Here is a 17,020-nt window from a genome sequence, read left to right on the forward strand (position 1 = left end):
CTGCCGACAGAGAGATTCTTTCTTGCGGTGCCCAAAACCAAAGCTGCATTGCCTCTCTGCACAAAGGCAGTGACACCACACCCCTCCTCTTGTTGAGGTAATCCATGGCCACTGTGTTGTCTATCATTATCAGGACACTCTTTCCTCGTACAGAGGGCAAGAAGGCTATCAGCGCTAGTCTGATTGTCCTCAGCTCCAAAAGGTTGATATGCAGTTTGGACTCGGACGGAGACCAGTGTCCGCTGATTGTTAGACCATTGGTGTGACATCCCCAAAGTGATAAGGATGCGTCTAACCACTGTAATCTCCAGCCATGGTTGCCAAAAGGGTTCCCCGGTCAACACATTGGGGGTCATTATAACTTGTGCGGTAGCCGTCCCGGTAAATACCAGCACAGCTGCCGCCGGAATCATTTTTTTACTGGCAATGAGGATGTCCCGGGGCATTCCAGCCCTGCCGGACCCTGTAATTCCCATAGGTCTCAATGGGAAAGGGGAGGCCGCTAGCACCGGTACCGTTATTAACGGTGCCGGTGCTACCATGTAGGTCTTCTCGCGGGTGCCGTTCCTCCCGGTTGGTCAGACCTGCCGGGCTGAAAGTCACCTGTGAGTAGACCTCGTAGTTTGCCAGTCTGGTAACAACGGTACCTGTAAGCTTACCGGTACCGTTGTTACCAGACCGGCAACCTTGTAATGAGGCCCTCTGTCCTTCTCGGACCAACACAGGAGATCCTGCGCGACCCTGTTCGCGATTCGTACCAGATCTGTCATCCTGCCAGAGAACTGAAGGCCATGAGACCGAGCAATCTCAAAAAAATCGAAGGCCGAAAGATTTAAGGCCCTTTGAAATTTGTTTACCCTCTGCACTATGTGGATAGCCCTCACCTCGGGTGGCGAAGCTTTCCCCAAGGTAAAGTCAAGGACTGCTCCAATGAATTGCAGATTCTGAAAAGGAGTCATGTGGGATTTCTTGAAGTTGAGAGAGAAGCCCAGCTTGTGGAGACAATGACCGGTGCTGTCCAGATGTTCTAGAGCCTGTTTGGGTGAACAGGTCCTGATCAGCCAATCGTCTAGGTAGGGGTAGATGTGAATCCCCCTCTGTAGATTCGATGCCACCACCACCATTAGATTGGTGAAAACCCTCAGGGAAGAGGTCAGCCCGAAAGGCAGAACTCGAAACATAGTGCGAACTGCCAACAGCAAATCTCAGGTATTTCCTGTGCTTGAGATGAATTGGCACATAAAAATAAGCATCCTGAAGATCCAATGACACCATCCAATCCTGGAGCTGAAGGGCTCGGAGGATCTGCGAGAGAGTGGCCATCTTGAACTTGTCCTTGCTGAGGAACTTGTTGAAGCATTTCAAGTCCAAGATGGGTCGCAACCCTCCATCCTTTTTCGGGATCAGAAAATAAGAAAGTACCAGCCTTGATTTATTTCCGCTGCAGGTACCTGTTCGACTGAGCCCTTCTCCAACAGTTTCTGAATTTCCTGAAGAAGGAGCGGATCTGGTACTTTCAATGACTGGTCTCGAGGGGGACAGTCTGGGGGTCTCTTTGGAAAAGGGAGGCAGTAACCATGGCTGACAGTTTGTAGTGCCCAAGCATCTGTTGTAATACTTCGCCATTCTTTCAGATGCTGGGATAAGTTGCCTCCCACCACTGTCGAATGTCGAGTTTTCAGTGGTTTTGTGGCACCGGTTGGAGCAGAAGGCAAGACAGCAGATACTGCAGCAGCTCCTCTGCCTGTATGTCCTCGACCGCCTTGAGGTTGCCTTCTCTGCCCCCTCTGGTTAAATTGACCTCTTGCTCTGCTAATTGAGGAATAGAAACAAAATGAACGATTTCTCCATCCCCGAGCAGAAGATTGAACTGTTGGACTTTATTGGGGCTAGGCCTGACTCAAAGATTTTGCCTCTGACTTAGATGACTGCAACTTTCCAAGACTTTCGTCTGCTCTAGATCCAAACAATAAAACCCTTCAAACGGCATATCCAATAATCTGGATTGCACGTCAGAAGCAAACCCTGATTTACGAAGCCAGGCAAATCGTCTAAGCACTGTACCCGCAGCCACAGAACAGCTAATACAATCTGTAGTGTCTAGCCTTGAATGCAATGATTGGCACATTGCATATTTACCGTCCTGAATAATGCTCATAAAACCATCCCTTTCTTCACCCTCTGGGATGTGTTCAGATGCCATGGCTATCACCTCCCACAAAGTGTAGGTGAAGTTTGCTAAAGCACAAGTTGCATTTGTTGCTTTCAGTGCCATACTCCCTGCGGAGAAACAAAAACATTCTTTCCCATGGCATCAAGCTTTTTATCCTCCCTGCCCGGAGGGACTGCGGGATAGGCGCTTCCCTTAGATGCAGCAGTAGCTGCTTGCACAAAAAGGCTTTGTGGATTCGGATGTTTCAAAAGAAACCCTAGATCCACTGTTGAGGATCTGTATTTTTTTTTTAATCCTTGTGAGCCGTAGGGATGGTATATGGATTATTCCAGTTCTCCAGAACTCTATTTTTCACTGCTGTATGGAAGGGAAGGACTGGGTCCTTAGGCAGTTCCCTGTACAAAAAAAATCTGTACGGTCATCCTGTTCATATTCAGCAGATGATCAACCCCATCCAAGGTATTCAATAACCTTTTCCATTACTCATCTATAAGATGCATCAGCATGACCTGAACCTTCTGGAGTGCCTAAATCCACCTCAGGAGAGGTGTCTAGACCAATGGCATCCTGCAGGGTGTCCACAAGGTCTCGCATTTTATATAATTGGGATATCAGATCAGCTCCTCTGGAACACCAGGAGGGCTGTATTCCCTACCAAAACTATAAATGGGTCTTTCTTCCTCCACCTCTTCCTTATAAATAGAGGCCATGGACTTCAAACCTGAGGTTTAAGGTTAAAAACCTTAAACAGACTTTCAAAAGGCCTCAGGGTCTTCAACCCTGACTTTCGGCGTTATTAGACTCGACTTCGACAGCACTGAACGGGTTGGCGAAGGATGATCCCTTCAAGGCCATGAGAGGTGCGCAAGATAACTTTGCAGCCTTCAAATCCTTTGAAGCCTTCGACCTACTGTCTAGGCCCTAGTGCGCGTGGTCAGTGGTTTTCACAGAGGACACCTTGTCGGCTTTTTGCGCCATGGGGTCAGGAGTCTTTGACGACTTCAACAAAGGGGCTGGTCTTGCTGCCTTCTCAAACACCTTTAAGATCTGCCATCAGAACTATTCTAGTTCCACTTGACTAACCCCCTTTTTAGGAAATCTTACCCATTTCCCTTCGGGCGAGTAATTTGTAGAGGACGACCTGAAGCGATGACTCCTTTTCTTTGATCTCCTCGAAGATGATGAAGAGGACCGCCGAGATCTCGGACGCTTCGAACTTTTTCTGTGCTTCTTGGCCCAGTCCAGAGATCTCCCTCTTGAGCTCTTATCTTTGGACAAAACTTTTGTGGGGTCACGGAAGACGAACTCGGGCATGGTTTGCCCAAGGCAAGTTTCCTTTTCCTCTCCTTTAAGGCTTTTTCAGTCAGACTGGCACAAGCCACAATCTTCGACGTTGTGGCCCACCCCTAGGCACCAGAGACATGCTCGATGAGGATCGGTTATGGACATCTTACACGAACACTTAGCACGTAACTATGCAGTAAATAACATGCTGAGGCAAAGAACAGTTTCGAGCAGTTGTGCAGAAAAACTGAACTGAGGCAACGGGCGCAGTGCGTGCCATATATACCAGCGTCGACGTCGTACTCTAGGAGGATGGAGGCTCTCGAGGGACACAAGGTCGATGACGATGCACTGCACCCTCTGCTGAGAAAACTTTGAGCTGCAAGCAGGATATCGGAGTAAATCAAAGATGAGGAATACGTGGGAGGACAATACATTCGAAGTTAGGATTTGGACAGATGACCAGATTTATTATTATTTTGACTAATATTGACAAGCACAATTCATTTTAATTTGTTAGGTAGGGTATTTCCCTAATAAAAATAGGGTCAGTAAGGTGTTATTTAAAAGTTAAATGAATTTCCTGTGGTACAAGTATGTTCTCTGGTCCCAAACAATGCAGTGACTCCCATACAGTTTGGAGCAAAGCAGATGGGATGTAGGAGTAAGTGGCGACAAAAAAAAAAAATCGAACAGAAGAAGATTTAACAATGTAGATCGGATTAGCCAGTGATAATACAATCCACTTTGCTATGGCACCGTTCTTCTAGTACCGCTGATCTCAACACATCCATGAAGTTGTTTGGGTGAAAGCGGATAGGGGTAGAAATTTCACTTTCTCTTGATTTTTTGTTGGGAGAGTGTTACTACCTTGTTTGAAGCGTGTGGGTCTGGTTAGATCAGTTTTATTCTCTTAAGCCTCCTTCGTCCTCATGTGTGGATTCCTCCTCATCTGAAATGTGTGGGCACGTAGGTAACTGAAGTGGCACAGTCAGTACTCCTACAGGATCTGGCTGATGAGGCTCTCAAAAGTGCTTAACTGTTTTGCAAAATAGAAGGAATACTATCCATTTCCTCCCAACTTGGTGTCGCTAGATCCCACAAATAACTTCTAGCGCTACATTACAGTTATCTTCAACACAAAAGGAGGACTAGACAATGTAAAAGTTAACATTAATAGAAACCTTTTTGAGGTTGTTCCTTGCCTCCCCTAGGTTCCCAGCATCTCCTAAAGCCTCTGAGTTTATTAGATATTCTCCACTAACAATTAGAATTCACTTAAAGTCTCAAGTCGCTTGGAGATTGCTGGTTCTGCATCCTCCTTTCTTTGACCTGGTTCTGTACTGATTTGCATATGTTCTTTCCCCTTTTGTAATCTCTTGGCAGGTCAACAACAATGGACTGGCGGGTTGCCCAGAGCAATGCCAGATGTTAAGATTAATTCTAAACCTTCCAGACATCACCTCTTTTTTTGTTGGTTCTTTACCTCACCACAAGTGTATTGGTTATCACATTGAACCTCGTCTCCAGTTTTAAACACAGGATGGCATTATGTTGGTTTATATTATGCCTATTACTTGTCTGCCTTATGCACTGGTCACCTGCTCTGCTCTTATGCTCCGGTTCTCGGTCACAGCTTCACTCGCCAGCGTCTCTTGTTCTAAGAAATGCCACCTGAACTATTGCAGTGAATCCTCTCAAGATTGCTGCAGGGATCTAAATGCCCGGTTTCTACATCAACAGCACACGCTCGTCATTGTGGTCAATCTTAGCAGTATCGAAGTGAAAGAGAAATTATGTAAGAGACATGGAGACTAACTATGGTCTAGCAATGTGCATCTCGTCAACTGCATATTCACTGTTGACTTTGTACAGGAGGCTCCACCGACGCTAGAACTATTTCCAGGGTGTTTTAAAACTGCTTCCTGACATTTGCCGCCAGGGTACCCGCTTTGGTGTTGGTAGCTATTGTTGCCTGTAAGAGTTTTGGGACACCAAACCAGACCTCACCTGCTCTTTGGGCTGTCCTGGCTTGCCCCCCACCGTTGTCTCCATGTTGGGACCATTGTCTGCTGGGATGCTGCCTCCTTTGGCCCACTGAGATGTCGGCGGAATCCACTTTGCCAAGTTCTTTAACAATCCTTATGTCTTCCTCGCCCTTTCCTTTGCTTCAGGGGCTCCATCATGGGAAGGCTGCTTGTTCTTTCCCATCATGGGTGTTGTCTTTAGCCCAGGGTTAAACTCCCTGCCCATCTGATCTAGTAAAGCACCCTATGAAAAGAAGGCTTGCACTTAGCGGTTGTTGTGCCTTTTGGGAATCAATTTTCTGGGAGGAAACACCAAACACCTCTGAGGACCCTGCTCAGGTCCAGTGTCATTACCTTTTGGAAGCAAGTCATTACCACATTTTCACATGGGATAGCATTGGGGGTCTTCCTACTGCGCTGGGGATACTGGTTGTTGAACCTGTTCTGTACCACCAAATCCACACCATTGGTATAGAACTTGGACTTACCTATATTCTCCTGATGCACGCAGATGGCCTACTGACTTTGTAACGCTTATTTCTATGGAACTTTGTACTCACTTTGAAAATCCACTAAAGTGAATGAGGGTGCTTATCTACCACTTACCTGCCCGTGGATATTTTTCTTGCCTGTACCCATTTTGGGTTCAGGGAGTTCTAGGCCAAGTATGAGAATTTTTGTACTTACAAGTGATTTTTTATATCATTTTGAAAGTCATGTGTTAGTGTGAATACATATTTACACTGTATATTTTAATAACACTATTTTTCAATAAAGTGTCCTACATTGGTAGCTGTTGCTAAAGTGTATCTAGATCTTTATGTGGGCTCTGACTGTATTTTAGAGTTGTTTTATACTCCATACCTGTGTCTGTGGGTTCCGTACAAAAAAACAAAAAGAAAACTAATGGGGGATTTGACAGAATTTTGGCCAGACAAAAATTACGTACGGACCAAAATTACGACCAAGTCAGCAGGGGCTGCAGGGGTGTCCCCCGCACCCTTGTTCACTGTAATGTCGGCGGGTGTTGCAGGGTTGTCCCCCGCACCTGTCGGAATACAGTTTTAAAAAGAAAAGAGGACCCTGTGGTGCTGGTTTCCCATCCACGCAAGTGAAGGGAACCAGCGTCGCAAAGGGATGCAGGAGATGGCGGCACACAAGGAGTGTGCCACCCACAGGTAAGTAAGGGGGTGGGGGAAGTGGGGTAGTCTGAAATTTCAGTTAAAGGGAAAATCTATAGTTATTTTCAGTAAAATAACTTTTGTTTATTTCTCCTTCGCACATTTCGGAATTTGATTAATTCAGAGTGATTACATGTCTTTCACTGTGGTGTGTATTTGTATTTTCCTTATGCTGTGCCACAGAAGGCCAGAATTACTGTGATTTTTGGGGTTGGCCAAAGGAACCTATTCGGACTATTTTAACTATGTTATGATGGCACATTCCATTTCTTCCTACCTCTTCTCTTTATGTTATGTGTGACTAACACTGGGTTAATGGCCCTACAAAATATAGGAATGGGTTTTGTATTCTAGGACAATGTACTGTTTTTGTGCATGGACTAGATATTTTATTTTTTGAAAATATGTTTTTATTAAAGTTTGCACAAGAGGTCAATAACATCATCAAAGAAAATGGAGCACGAAGGATTACAGAGCTGGTTGGGTCATGAGCTTGAATCCTGCCGAACATCATATTCCAAGTGAGAAAGACGACAATGAAAACAAAGCATGACATTTCTGCTTTTCCAGCTCTCCCATACAATTATCCCTCTTTCTCCCCTCCCACCCCCAAATCCCTGACCCCAAGATACTAGATATATTTAACTGTGTGTTAGAATGTCTGGTCCCCACCCCCCGTTCACTATATGGGTTGCTTCATTTTAGATGGCGTGCCCACATTTAAGTATAGGGTTGAGGCGAGTAATCAATGGCATTTACTGTTGTTAATATCCTATCTATTTTTAGACTATATATATTACTTTCAGAAGTAGTTATATATGTATAACTGTGACAAAATGACTTCTGGCCGGCAGGAGTAAAAGGTTTAGAAGTGGCTAAAAAGTCTACTCTGCCCTCAAACGGCTACAGACCATGAGTGATCCGAATCATAAAGGTAAAAAAGGCACAATTAAGAGCTATACCTCCTTCACCTTTTGTGGTATTGTGGGCATAGGGAAGGTTATGCTGTCAAGAGGAGTATAAATCTGGGTCAGTAGCAACCCAAACCGCAATAGTACAACAGTCCAAAATAAAGGGAATGTCTATCAAGGTTCTATAAAAAATAGATATACTTTAAATACACCATCTGAAAAAATAACTAAATATAAAAACACTTCACAAATCCCACCCCTGAGGAAAGAACACAGAATGTATGCAGATAGAAAGATGTAGCACTCCTGGGTCATGAATCGGGGGTGTAAAGCAAGGAAAAACCACAATGTTTGTAAAAGGATATGTTCTGGTGCAGAAAGGGATTAAAGGGGACCTAACCAGTCTCTGGGGCCCAAAGGTGGACCAACGGGGCAGTTAATCAATAATACCTTCTGCAGTTTATGATGTTTCGACAGCATCGAATCAGGCTTCTTAGTGCTTTTCATGTGATTTGAATGCAGCAGTCGCGTTGTTCTAGACAGGGAACAGTGTCGAGCAGGGGTCGAACAGGCTTGTTGCATTCCAAGCCAATGCATGAAGAAGTGCAGAAAGTGAGGGCCAGCAGGTCAGGTGAGTTGGTCCCACTGGGAACATGCTGGTGAATGGATGTGAGGTTCTCACAGGATCAGTTCGATGAAGCAGGGTGCAGAACGTGATGGCCACCAGGGTCCGTCCGATGGTGAACAGGCTAGAGACTGGATGCGCAGTCCATTTTAAATGGTTTATAGTTAGTTTGACTCTGATGACAATTTGCAGCAAAGATGCTGCCAGGGGGAGCAGAGGTTTGAAGACAGCAGATGCAACCAAGTTTGCAGTTCAAACTGATGCAACAACATGCTCAGCTAGCACGGTGCAGGAGCAAAAAGATTTGTATGTGCAATTCAGCTGTTCGGGTACATCAGTTGCGTTGTTCCAGACAGGGAGTGGATGTTGAGTAGAGAATGAACAGGAGCTTGTGCAGTTCAAAGGCGATGTTCAGAGAAGTGCGGACCGTGAGGGTCACCATGTACGGTTTGACGGCAAAGAGACTATGGTCCTCATTCCGAGTGGGCGGTAAAGGTTAACGGTCACCGGTAAGGAGACCGGTGCCATTAAACCCATACCGCCCAATTCTGAGGTCCCTTAGCGGGACCCGCAAAGGCCGTGTGGTAATTTACGGGCCCGTAATTAGCGCCTTCCCCATTCCCATTGAGCCCTATAAGGGCTCAATGGGAATGAAGAATGGTTGGTTGAATGGGGACTTATCGGGTCCGCACAGGTCGGAATGTCCCGGTAAGTCCCCATTCACAACAGTGTCTGGACGACTGTTGAAGATCAACAACGAAGATGCTGGTGGATTGAAAAGGTGGTTGGAAGGTGGCGGGTGAACTGAAGAGCTTCAAGTTCGAGCTGGGGAAACCGTGAGCTGGGCGAACAATGCGGAGGCAAACCAGATCGAATGCGCAGTTTAGTGTTTCGTAGAGCGGGTGTGTGCCAAAGACAGTTCCCGAAGATACGGATGGTTCAATGCAGTCAAATGGGCTCGAATCATGGTTTGAATTGGTTAGTTGGCGAAAACACAGGGATCCTGGTTGGCTTGACTCTCGGTTGCTGCGAGTCCCAATCCAAAAACTCAAGGATAAGTTTCAGTCCTTGTTCTCAAGCTCCAACACCCAGGGGAGGCTAGCCCACAACTACAGGGGTGCCTCAACACAGGGAGGTCCTGGGTTGGTACCTGGGTTGTGGCTGGCAGAGAGGCAACAGTTAACTCCCAATGGTCCCTGGAGGCAGTGAGGGGACATGGCTTGCCTTTGCCTTGGACACTCTGCCTTCACCTCACTGGTGGAAGACTTCGGCGAGATCAACTCTCCCAACAGAGGTCCAATGAATTATTTTTTGTGTGTCCAAAGGTGAATAAAGGAGGGAGTGGCAGACCCCTTCTTTTAAAGGTAAAAGCCCACAGGTAATTGGACTAAAGCTAGCCTAATTGTTGGGGTCCAATTCCTGTTCTTGAAATAAGTGGACTTTGTCTTCTGACATCACACCTAAAGTACATGCTAATAGTGCAGGGGACAGAAAGGAAAGATAGAGGCAGGGAAAAACAAGATGGTGGAACTTTCCTCCAGTTGTAAAGAGACTCTTCTGTATACACTAACCCCACCCCTTCCCTTCTCAATAGGATCAAAAGGCCATTTTAGCGTGCAGCACCCTGGTATAAGCCTAAGCCTTTTGTGAATCGGTCTGCCCTCTGATTAGTGTTTCCAGCACAGCTTTCTGTGGAGTGGGTGTCTATATGGGGAGAGTGTTATCTGCCCTCAAAAAGAGACCAATAAAGGCAATCTCCAAGAGTATAGTCTTACTAGCAGTGCAAGGACAGCCTGTCTGGGCAGAATAGACAATACCTTAACAGCTAAGCTTTGCTCACAGGGCTGACATGTGTGATGTGATATATTGCTGTGGCTATAATAATGAGAAATACCATCCAGCATTACAGAACTCAGGTATGGCTTATATATAAAGATGCATCTGCCACCACAACAGTAAACTCATAATTATAGGGTTTGGGTACAGAGGTGCAGATCTTTAATGCAGCTCCTGCACTGCAGATACTTAGCTATCAAATGGGCAATCGTGTCCTCTGAACCTGCTCTGTGCCACTAGTAGAGCAGGCCCTACAGATCAGGATACTGATGCAACAGGGCAAAAGTACACACTATGCTTTTGGCATGGAGCTTATGGACGGCGAGTCTGAGCAACAGATTACCCATCCAGAGATGGAATTACCTGTATAATTTTATTAAATTGATACAAAACCAAACAGCTAGGGCTTCTACACCCTTACCAAGTGGCAATCTATCACAGTAACATAATAAATGTATATATTTTTCATTTTATCAGTGTGGTGTATTTTTCTATGCATACATCCCCTTCCAGAGAGTTAAGACTGACTGTTCTGTCAAATTATCTACCTTTAAGAAGGGTTTGATTTTATTTTTGTGTGTGTGCTCTTGCCTCTCCTTAGGGTATGTGGTTGCCAAGCACTCAACAGGGGGTTGTACAAAACTGCCTTAACAGTATAACACAATTAATCCTATTTTATTTCCAGCGAAGTGGGAAATATAAAGAGAAACAAGTGCAAGCAAAGGCAATATAGTGTCAGTATGGAAAGTTTTATATTTTTTAAATCACAAGCAAAATGTTCAATATTAAAATAGCTACTTACCACCAGATTTCCAATGACCATGACCATCATGAAGACACACAAGCACATGGCTTGTCCGGCCACCTCCATACAGTCCCACATGGTTTCAATCCACTCTCCACACAATACACGGAACACGATGAGGAAAGAATGGAAGAAGTCATTCATGTGCCAACGAGGAAGAATACACTCCTCATTAATTTTGCAGACGCAGTCCTTGTAGCTTTTACCAAATAGCTGCATGCCGACGACAGCAAAGATAAAAACGATGATGGCCAACACCAGTGTCAGATTTCCCAGGGCACCCACAGAATTACCGATGATTTTTATGAGCATGTTTAAAGTTGGCCAAGATTTGGCCAGTTTGAAAACTCTCAGCTATGAAAGAGGAACAGAGAAAATATTAACTTGTATCATCAATTAATGTGGGCAAAATGAAAGCAGTGCATTAGACATAACAAAAGTAAACAAGGCAAATAAAATTATCAGAAGAGCCAAGTCATTTTCAGAAATATATGCATCTCACTGCTAAGGCATTTTTTGGGTAATTAAATCCCACAATAGTAATTTATGAACAGTGCAAAATAATGTCTCCAACATAACCAAATACAACTTTAATTTATCTACCAATTATTGTGATTAGATCCTGAGTTACAAACAACTGGGAGGAAGCTGATAAAGATATAAGCAAAGAAATGTTGACATTTTGGATAAATCATTAAGCAGCCAACAGTTGTATGAGCAACTGGGGAAAAGAGGAGATAGAGACGGCTATCAAGTCAACTTCGGTAAGAAGGAAAGTGCCTTGTAATGCTAGTTCTAGTATCTTTTAATATTTATAAACTAGAATAGTCTGTCTACAGGTGGGGTCTCTGAGCACCTCTTCATAAATCACATATCTAACTATTTTAGTTCTAAACATGCTTTATGTGGAATTTCTTTTCAATTTGTTACAATATACATGCCATAGAAGAGCTACTGATTCAGTATTGACTGCGCTCATAGAAAACAATGTGCTAAGGAGACAGCTGAACAGTTGAAAAAGTTAAACAAAAAAGGCAGCTGTCGCTTTTGGCTGCTAGGCTTCCCTTGTATCCCATGATGCAGTGTATTGAGCCCTAAGTTACTTTTTGTGCAAAGGATAAGAAGGTTCAATATAAAGAGTGATCCATCCTGTGATGAAGTTTCAGGGAATGAAAAAAGGTTTAGTTATATTAATGAAGATGGTCAAGAAGGAGAATAATAAAGTTACTCACCGTAGTGACTACCTTACTCCTAGTCCACAGTCCCCTTTCCTCCATACTTATGGGACATTCATCAGTCCTGTGGGATGGGACTGGAGCACTTTGTAAAAAGCATCACATTTTTCAAAATGTGTCCTCTTTTTACGCAGGGTACCGCACGCGGCCGTAACCCCACCCTCCTTAGCTCCGCCCATCGCATCGCCCATCAGTTCTTTTCCATCCCCAGGTCTATGACCTTTAAGCAATAACAGAGGAACCTTTTTAAAGGGGACGGCGGGCGGGAGTATGGAGGAAAGGGGACTATGGACTAAGAGTAAGGTAGTCACTACGGTGAGTGACTTTATTATACTCCTACGTTCCCCTTTCCTCCATACTTATGGGTGATTCCCAAGCAGTCCTCACAGGAATTACAGGTGGATGGAAACTCCTTACCGAAATAGGTTCTTAAGCACAGCTTGACTGAACTGAGCATCAGTCCTGGAGCTCAGGTCCAGACAGTAATGCTTACAAAAAGCCGATGGGGAGGCCCACGTAGCCGCTTTCGCAATGGTCTCCCAGGAAACATATTTTGGAAGGCAACGGCAGCCGCCTTGTCCCACACAAGATGAGCATGAATTCCCTTTGGGGCCCAAGGACCCTGAATGGTATACGCCTCAGAAATACAGGCAGCTATCCACCGGGAGATGGTTGCTTTTGAGGCCGGCTTTCTTTGCGGACTTCCGAAGGTCACAAAAAGCTGCGAGGAGTTCCTGAGCTCAGATGTTCTATCCAGATAGATCTTAAGGACTCTTCTAACGTCCAGGCAGTGCAGAACCCTTTCGGCCTCTGAGGCCGGGTCTGGGAAGAATACATGTAATGACATTGACTGATTCAGATGAAAATCAGAGACCACCTTAGGAAGAAAGGCGGGATTCGCTCGCAGGACAACCTTATCTTTATGAAATGTAAGGAATCGATGCTCAACCGACAAGGCCTGAAGCTCACTTACACGCCTTGCCGAAGTCCCAGCAATCAAAAGGGACACTTTCCAGGAAAGGTTCTCAAAATCGACAGTAGCCATGGGCTCAAAAGGCTTATAACACAAGGCCATAAGGACCACATTCAAATTGCACCTTGGATGCAGATTGCAAACAGGAGGATAAAGATGCATCAGCCCGCAAAGTGCCTTTTAATGACTGGATTAGATAGTGAAAAAGGACACTGATTAATGGATAAATAAGCGGCAACAGCCGATAAATATGTCCGGCAGGACAAGACATGGATGCCAGATTCTGCCAAATCAGACAAAAGACAGGACCGTGTCGATAGTAGCCTCCCTGGGGTCTAGCTGCCTCGCCAAACACCAGTCACAGAAGCTTAGCTATTTACTTTTATACTGAGATCTTGAGGGCTTCCTGGCCGCTTGAATAATGCGCATGTTATCCGCGGACAAGTTGAAACGCTCTAAAGATCTGAACTCAGGCACCAAGCTGAACGTGTGGGGAGGGGTGCCACAGTTGTTGATCGCTCTAGTGAAGTAGGTTGGGAACCTGTGGTAGCTTGAGCGGCGGGCACACTGATGGATGCTGAAGCTCCGAAAACCAGAGCCTGGCTGGCCACCAAGGGGCTATGAACAGCAGACAACAATTCACCGTGTTCCTCAGCTTGCAAAGCGCCTGATGGATCAGAGGAAGAGGCGGAAAGGCATAGGCCTTCATATTGTGCCATGGGATTTCGGAGATGCATCCCCGAGTGAGGAGGCTCCGAGCCCGTTCCTGGTGGCATACAGGGGAAGCTTCTGGTTTATGGATGTCGCAAAGCGGTCCACTTCTGGAGTGCCCCAGCAGCGAAAAATGTCTGAGAGGATCTCTGTATTCAGGTCCCACTCGTAGCTGACAATTACTCGTCGGCTGAGGGCATCCGCAGTAACATTCAGCTGACCCGGGATGTGAACCACTACCAGCCAGATACCATGCTGAATGGCCCATTCCCAGATCTGAATGGTAAGATCTACAAGAGGAGGAGACCTCGTAGCCCCCTGCTTGTTGATATAGAACATGGACACCGCATTGTACGTGTGGACACGGACCACCCTGTTGACAATACCCGGTTTGAATGCTTTCAGAGCCAGGAATATAGCCAGAAGCTCCAGATAATGTATATGAAACCGTCTGTCCTGTGGCGACCAGAGATCTGAAATGTGAAGATGATCCAGCGTCGCCCCCAGCCCAGAAGGGAGGAGTCCGTTGTGACAGTCAATTGCGGGCAAGGGTCCACAGATAGATTGCGGAGAGACGACCACCACAAGAGGTCCGTCCTCATGAACGATGGAACCAGTATCATTTTGGAATCTGGGTCCACTGTCTGAAGCCATGAGCTCCAAAGAGCCATCTGCGTCCGCCTCCTCTTGAGACGAGCAAGAGGAAGAGCTAGAATGCACAAAGCCATGAGGCCCAGAAGCCTCCGAAACCCCCAGGCCGACATGCTCTCCGAGTGCATAAACACCTGGCAAGTGGTGAACAAATCTGCCATTCAGTCCCCAGTCAGGGATACCTTGCAATCGATCGTGTTCCAACGAAAACCCAGGAAAATCAAGTCCTGAAAGACCGTCATGGAGGATTTCTGCCATGTCACCGACAGCCCAAGGTGGAACAGGAGCTGGAGGAGACACTGAAGGTTGGTTGAGGCTTTCAGTGGACAGGGACTGCGCAACAGTCAGTCATCCAAATACAGATACACATGGATACCCTGAAGCCAAAGATAAGCTGCGATGACCGACATCATCTTCGTAAAGACACACAGTGCCGAGCTGAGAGCAAAAGGGAACACACAAAACTGGAAATGCTCCTCCGCCATGGAAAAGCGTAGGTATTTCCGATGCGGGCTCCAAATGAGGATATGCGCATAAGCATCCTGAAGGTCCACCAGGCTGAGCCCTTCGCCCTTCTAAAGAGAGGACTTTATCTGGCTGGGGGCGATCATCTTGAATTTCTTTTGGGAAAGAGAAAGGTTGAACTGGGAAAGTCTAGGATGGTGCGCAGGCCAGCCTGGCTGGGTTTGGGCACCGTGAACAGACAGGAGTAGAAGCCCTCCCCTCGCTCCCCTAGGGGAACGGGTTCTACCACCTTGAGATCCAGAGGCTTATGGACTTCGGCTCTGAGGGAGGGCGTCCCCGACTGCTGTAAAGGAGGATTGAAGGGTGGGGTAGTGGGAAGGGGCAAGCAGAAGCCCGCCCGAGCTACTGACAAGACCCACCGGTCCTCTGTGATGGTCTGCCACGCCTCCCAGTGAGATGCAATGCGCCCTCCCACCGGGGTCTCGTGCCAGCGCCAAAAACCCTCATTTAGTGGTTTTCTCAGAGGCGGGACCCCCAGATCCTGAGGAGGAGGCCGAGGACTGAGAGAAAAACCAGCCTCGCTGCTGACGCCGGCGGGAATTTCCAGCTGGAGGATCAACTCTCCGTGTTTTCCGATCTAGAAACCCCCGAAAACCAAAGGAAGACCGAAGCTGCGATGGCGTTCTCTGAGCCATAAAAGATGGCTTTACCAGAACGGACAAAGACTTGGCCGTCTGAGTGCTGTCTTTTGTTTTAGTCAGCTTTACATCCGTTGACGAATTGAACAGTTCTTTGCCATCAAAGGGCAGGTCCAGGACTTTATCCTGCACCTCCTTGGAAAACTTAGTGACGTGAAGCCAAGCCTGACGAGACCCCGAGCCGAGGTGTCGACATGGTGCGCTGCAGCCTCAAGCATATCCTGCGCCAGGACTCTGGCATCTGAAAAGCTAGACTTAAAATCATCGAGCTTGTCCGCAGAAATGAACTCCTCAAATTCCGAAGAGACCTTTCCACATTTTCATATTTGCCCCCGCTAAAATGAGCTGGTGCAACTGCAGAGCTGAATTAGCAAAGATCTTCCTTCCCAAAGAGTCAAGCAGCTTGTCCTCTTTGGCCAGAACCTGAGCCGCCGCTGTAGATGATGCTGAAGCCGGTCTGGATAGAAGCGTAGCGGGCGCCACCACTTTGGAGGAAGGAAGTGGGCAAGACACTAAGGCTACTTCCTCCGAAGTATGAAGCCTATAAGGAGTGTAAATCTTTTTGTTAAAATGCGGTTCAGAGTGTGGCTTATTCCAGACTTTGCGGACCTCTGCCAAAATGTCTTTTTGAAAAAACAAGCTGGTGCGCTCCAAGGGGAGACAAGGTGAACGCCCCCAAAAGCACCCCTTCCTGTGGAGGGGGTGCCTCAGGTAGTAGAACATCCAGAAGAGTCGTCATGTTCAGTACCCGGTCATGGAACGCCATAACACAGCGGGGATGGTCATCGCCATCCAGATCCCCTTGCGTGTCATCCAACGCGTCCGGATTGACCCGCGTCACGTCTGGCTCCGCTGACGACTTGTCAATTAGAGACAAGGGTGGCAGAGGCGGAAGGGCTGCAGGTGGGCCAACTGGTAGAGGTGGGACAGCTGCCGGGACAACTGGTGCTGTGACGGGCACCGTCAGAACAGAACTGTGCCCAAGAGGGCAGATTTCCTTAAAAAGACATTGAAATATTCCATCATGGGGTTGGGATGCATTAGCTTCTGAAATTTTCCGAAGAAGGCATCTTCCGCCGAAGGCTTGGACACTGTGGCAGGAGGAAGCCTATCATGACCGGAATAGCTCCAGGGCTGCAAAGGAGAGGGTTGCCAAGAGGGGCCCTCACCAGCCAGGTTGACATAGATCAATGGCGCAGATGCCGCAGAGAGCGAGAGCGAGTGCTGTAATGGCATCCGAGCGTTCCAGTCATAAACTGGACAAAGCGATGCACCAGAAAAACGCGGTTCACCCGAAAAGATGCACCCAGTACCCAACGCCGATGGCGTATGTGTAGGTGTTAGGGAAGAGTCCAAAATGGCTGTCGCAGTTCGTGCAGGAACGGGTGCCATTTTGTCAATGCCTGAGGGGAACTGCGTCACATGTGTGAGTGAGGCAGGGATCT

At 46.8% G+C, this 17,020-nt stretch overlaps 1 protein-coding gene across 7 annotated transcripts in view; it reads right to left on the bottom strand.

Moving 5' to 3' along the window:
- SCN8A (sodium voltage-gated channel alpha subunit 8) overlaps positions 1 to 17,020 on the bottom strand; it is a 1,610,732-nt gene that overhangs the window by 500,317 nt on the left and 1,093,395 nt on the right. For all 7 annotated transcript variants that reach the window (XM_069653414.1, XM_069653412.1, XM_069653417.1 and 4 more), the window contains exon 16: positions 10,840 to 11,196. In XM_069653414.1, the coding sequence (XP_069509515.1) occupies positions 10,840 to 11,196 (357 nt within the window). The remainder of the gene's footprint in view (positions 1 to 10,839; positions 11,197 to 17,020) is intronic.

Source organism: Ambystoma mexicanum, chromosome 3q (genome assembly GCF_040938575.1).
Source record: "Ambystoma mexicanum isolate Mex_15411 chromosome 3q, UKY_AmexF1_1, whole genome shotgun sequence".
NCBI classification, from domain to species: domain Eukaryota; kingdom Metazoa; phylum Chordata; class Amphibia; order Caudata; family Ambystomatidae; genus Ambystoma; species Ambystoma mexicanum.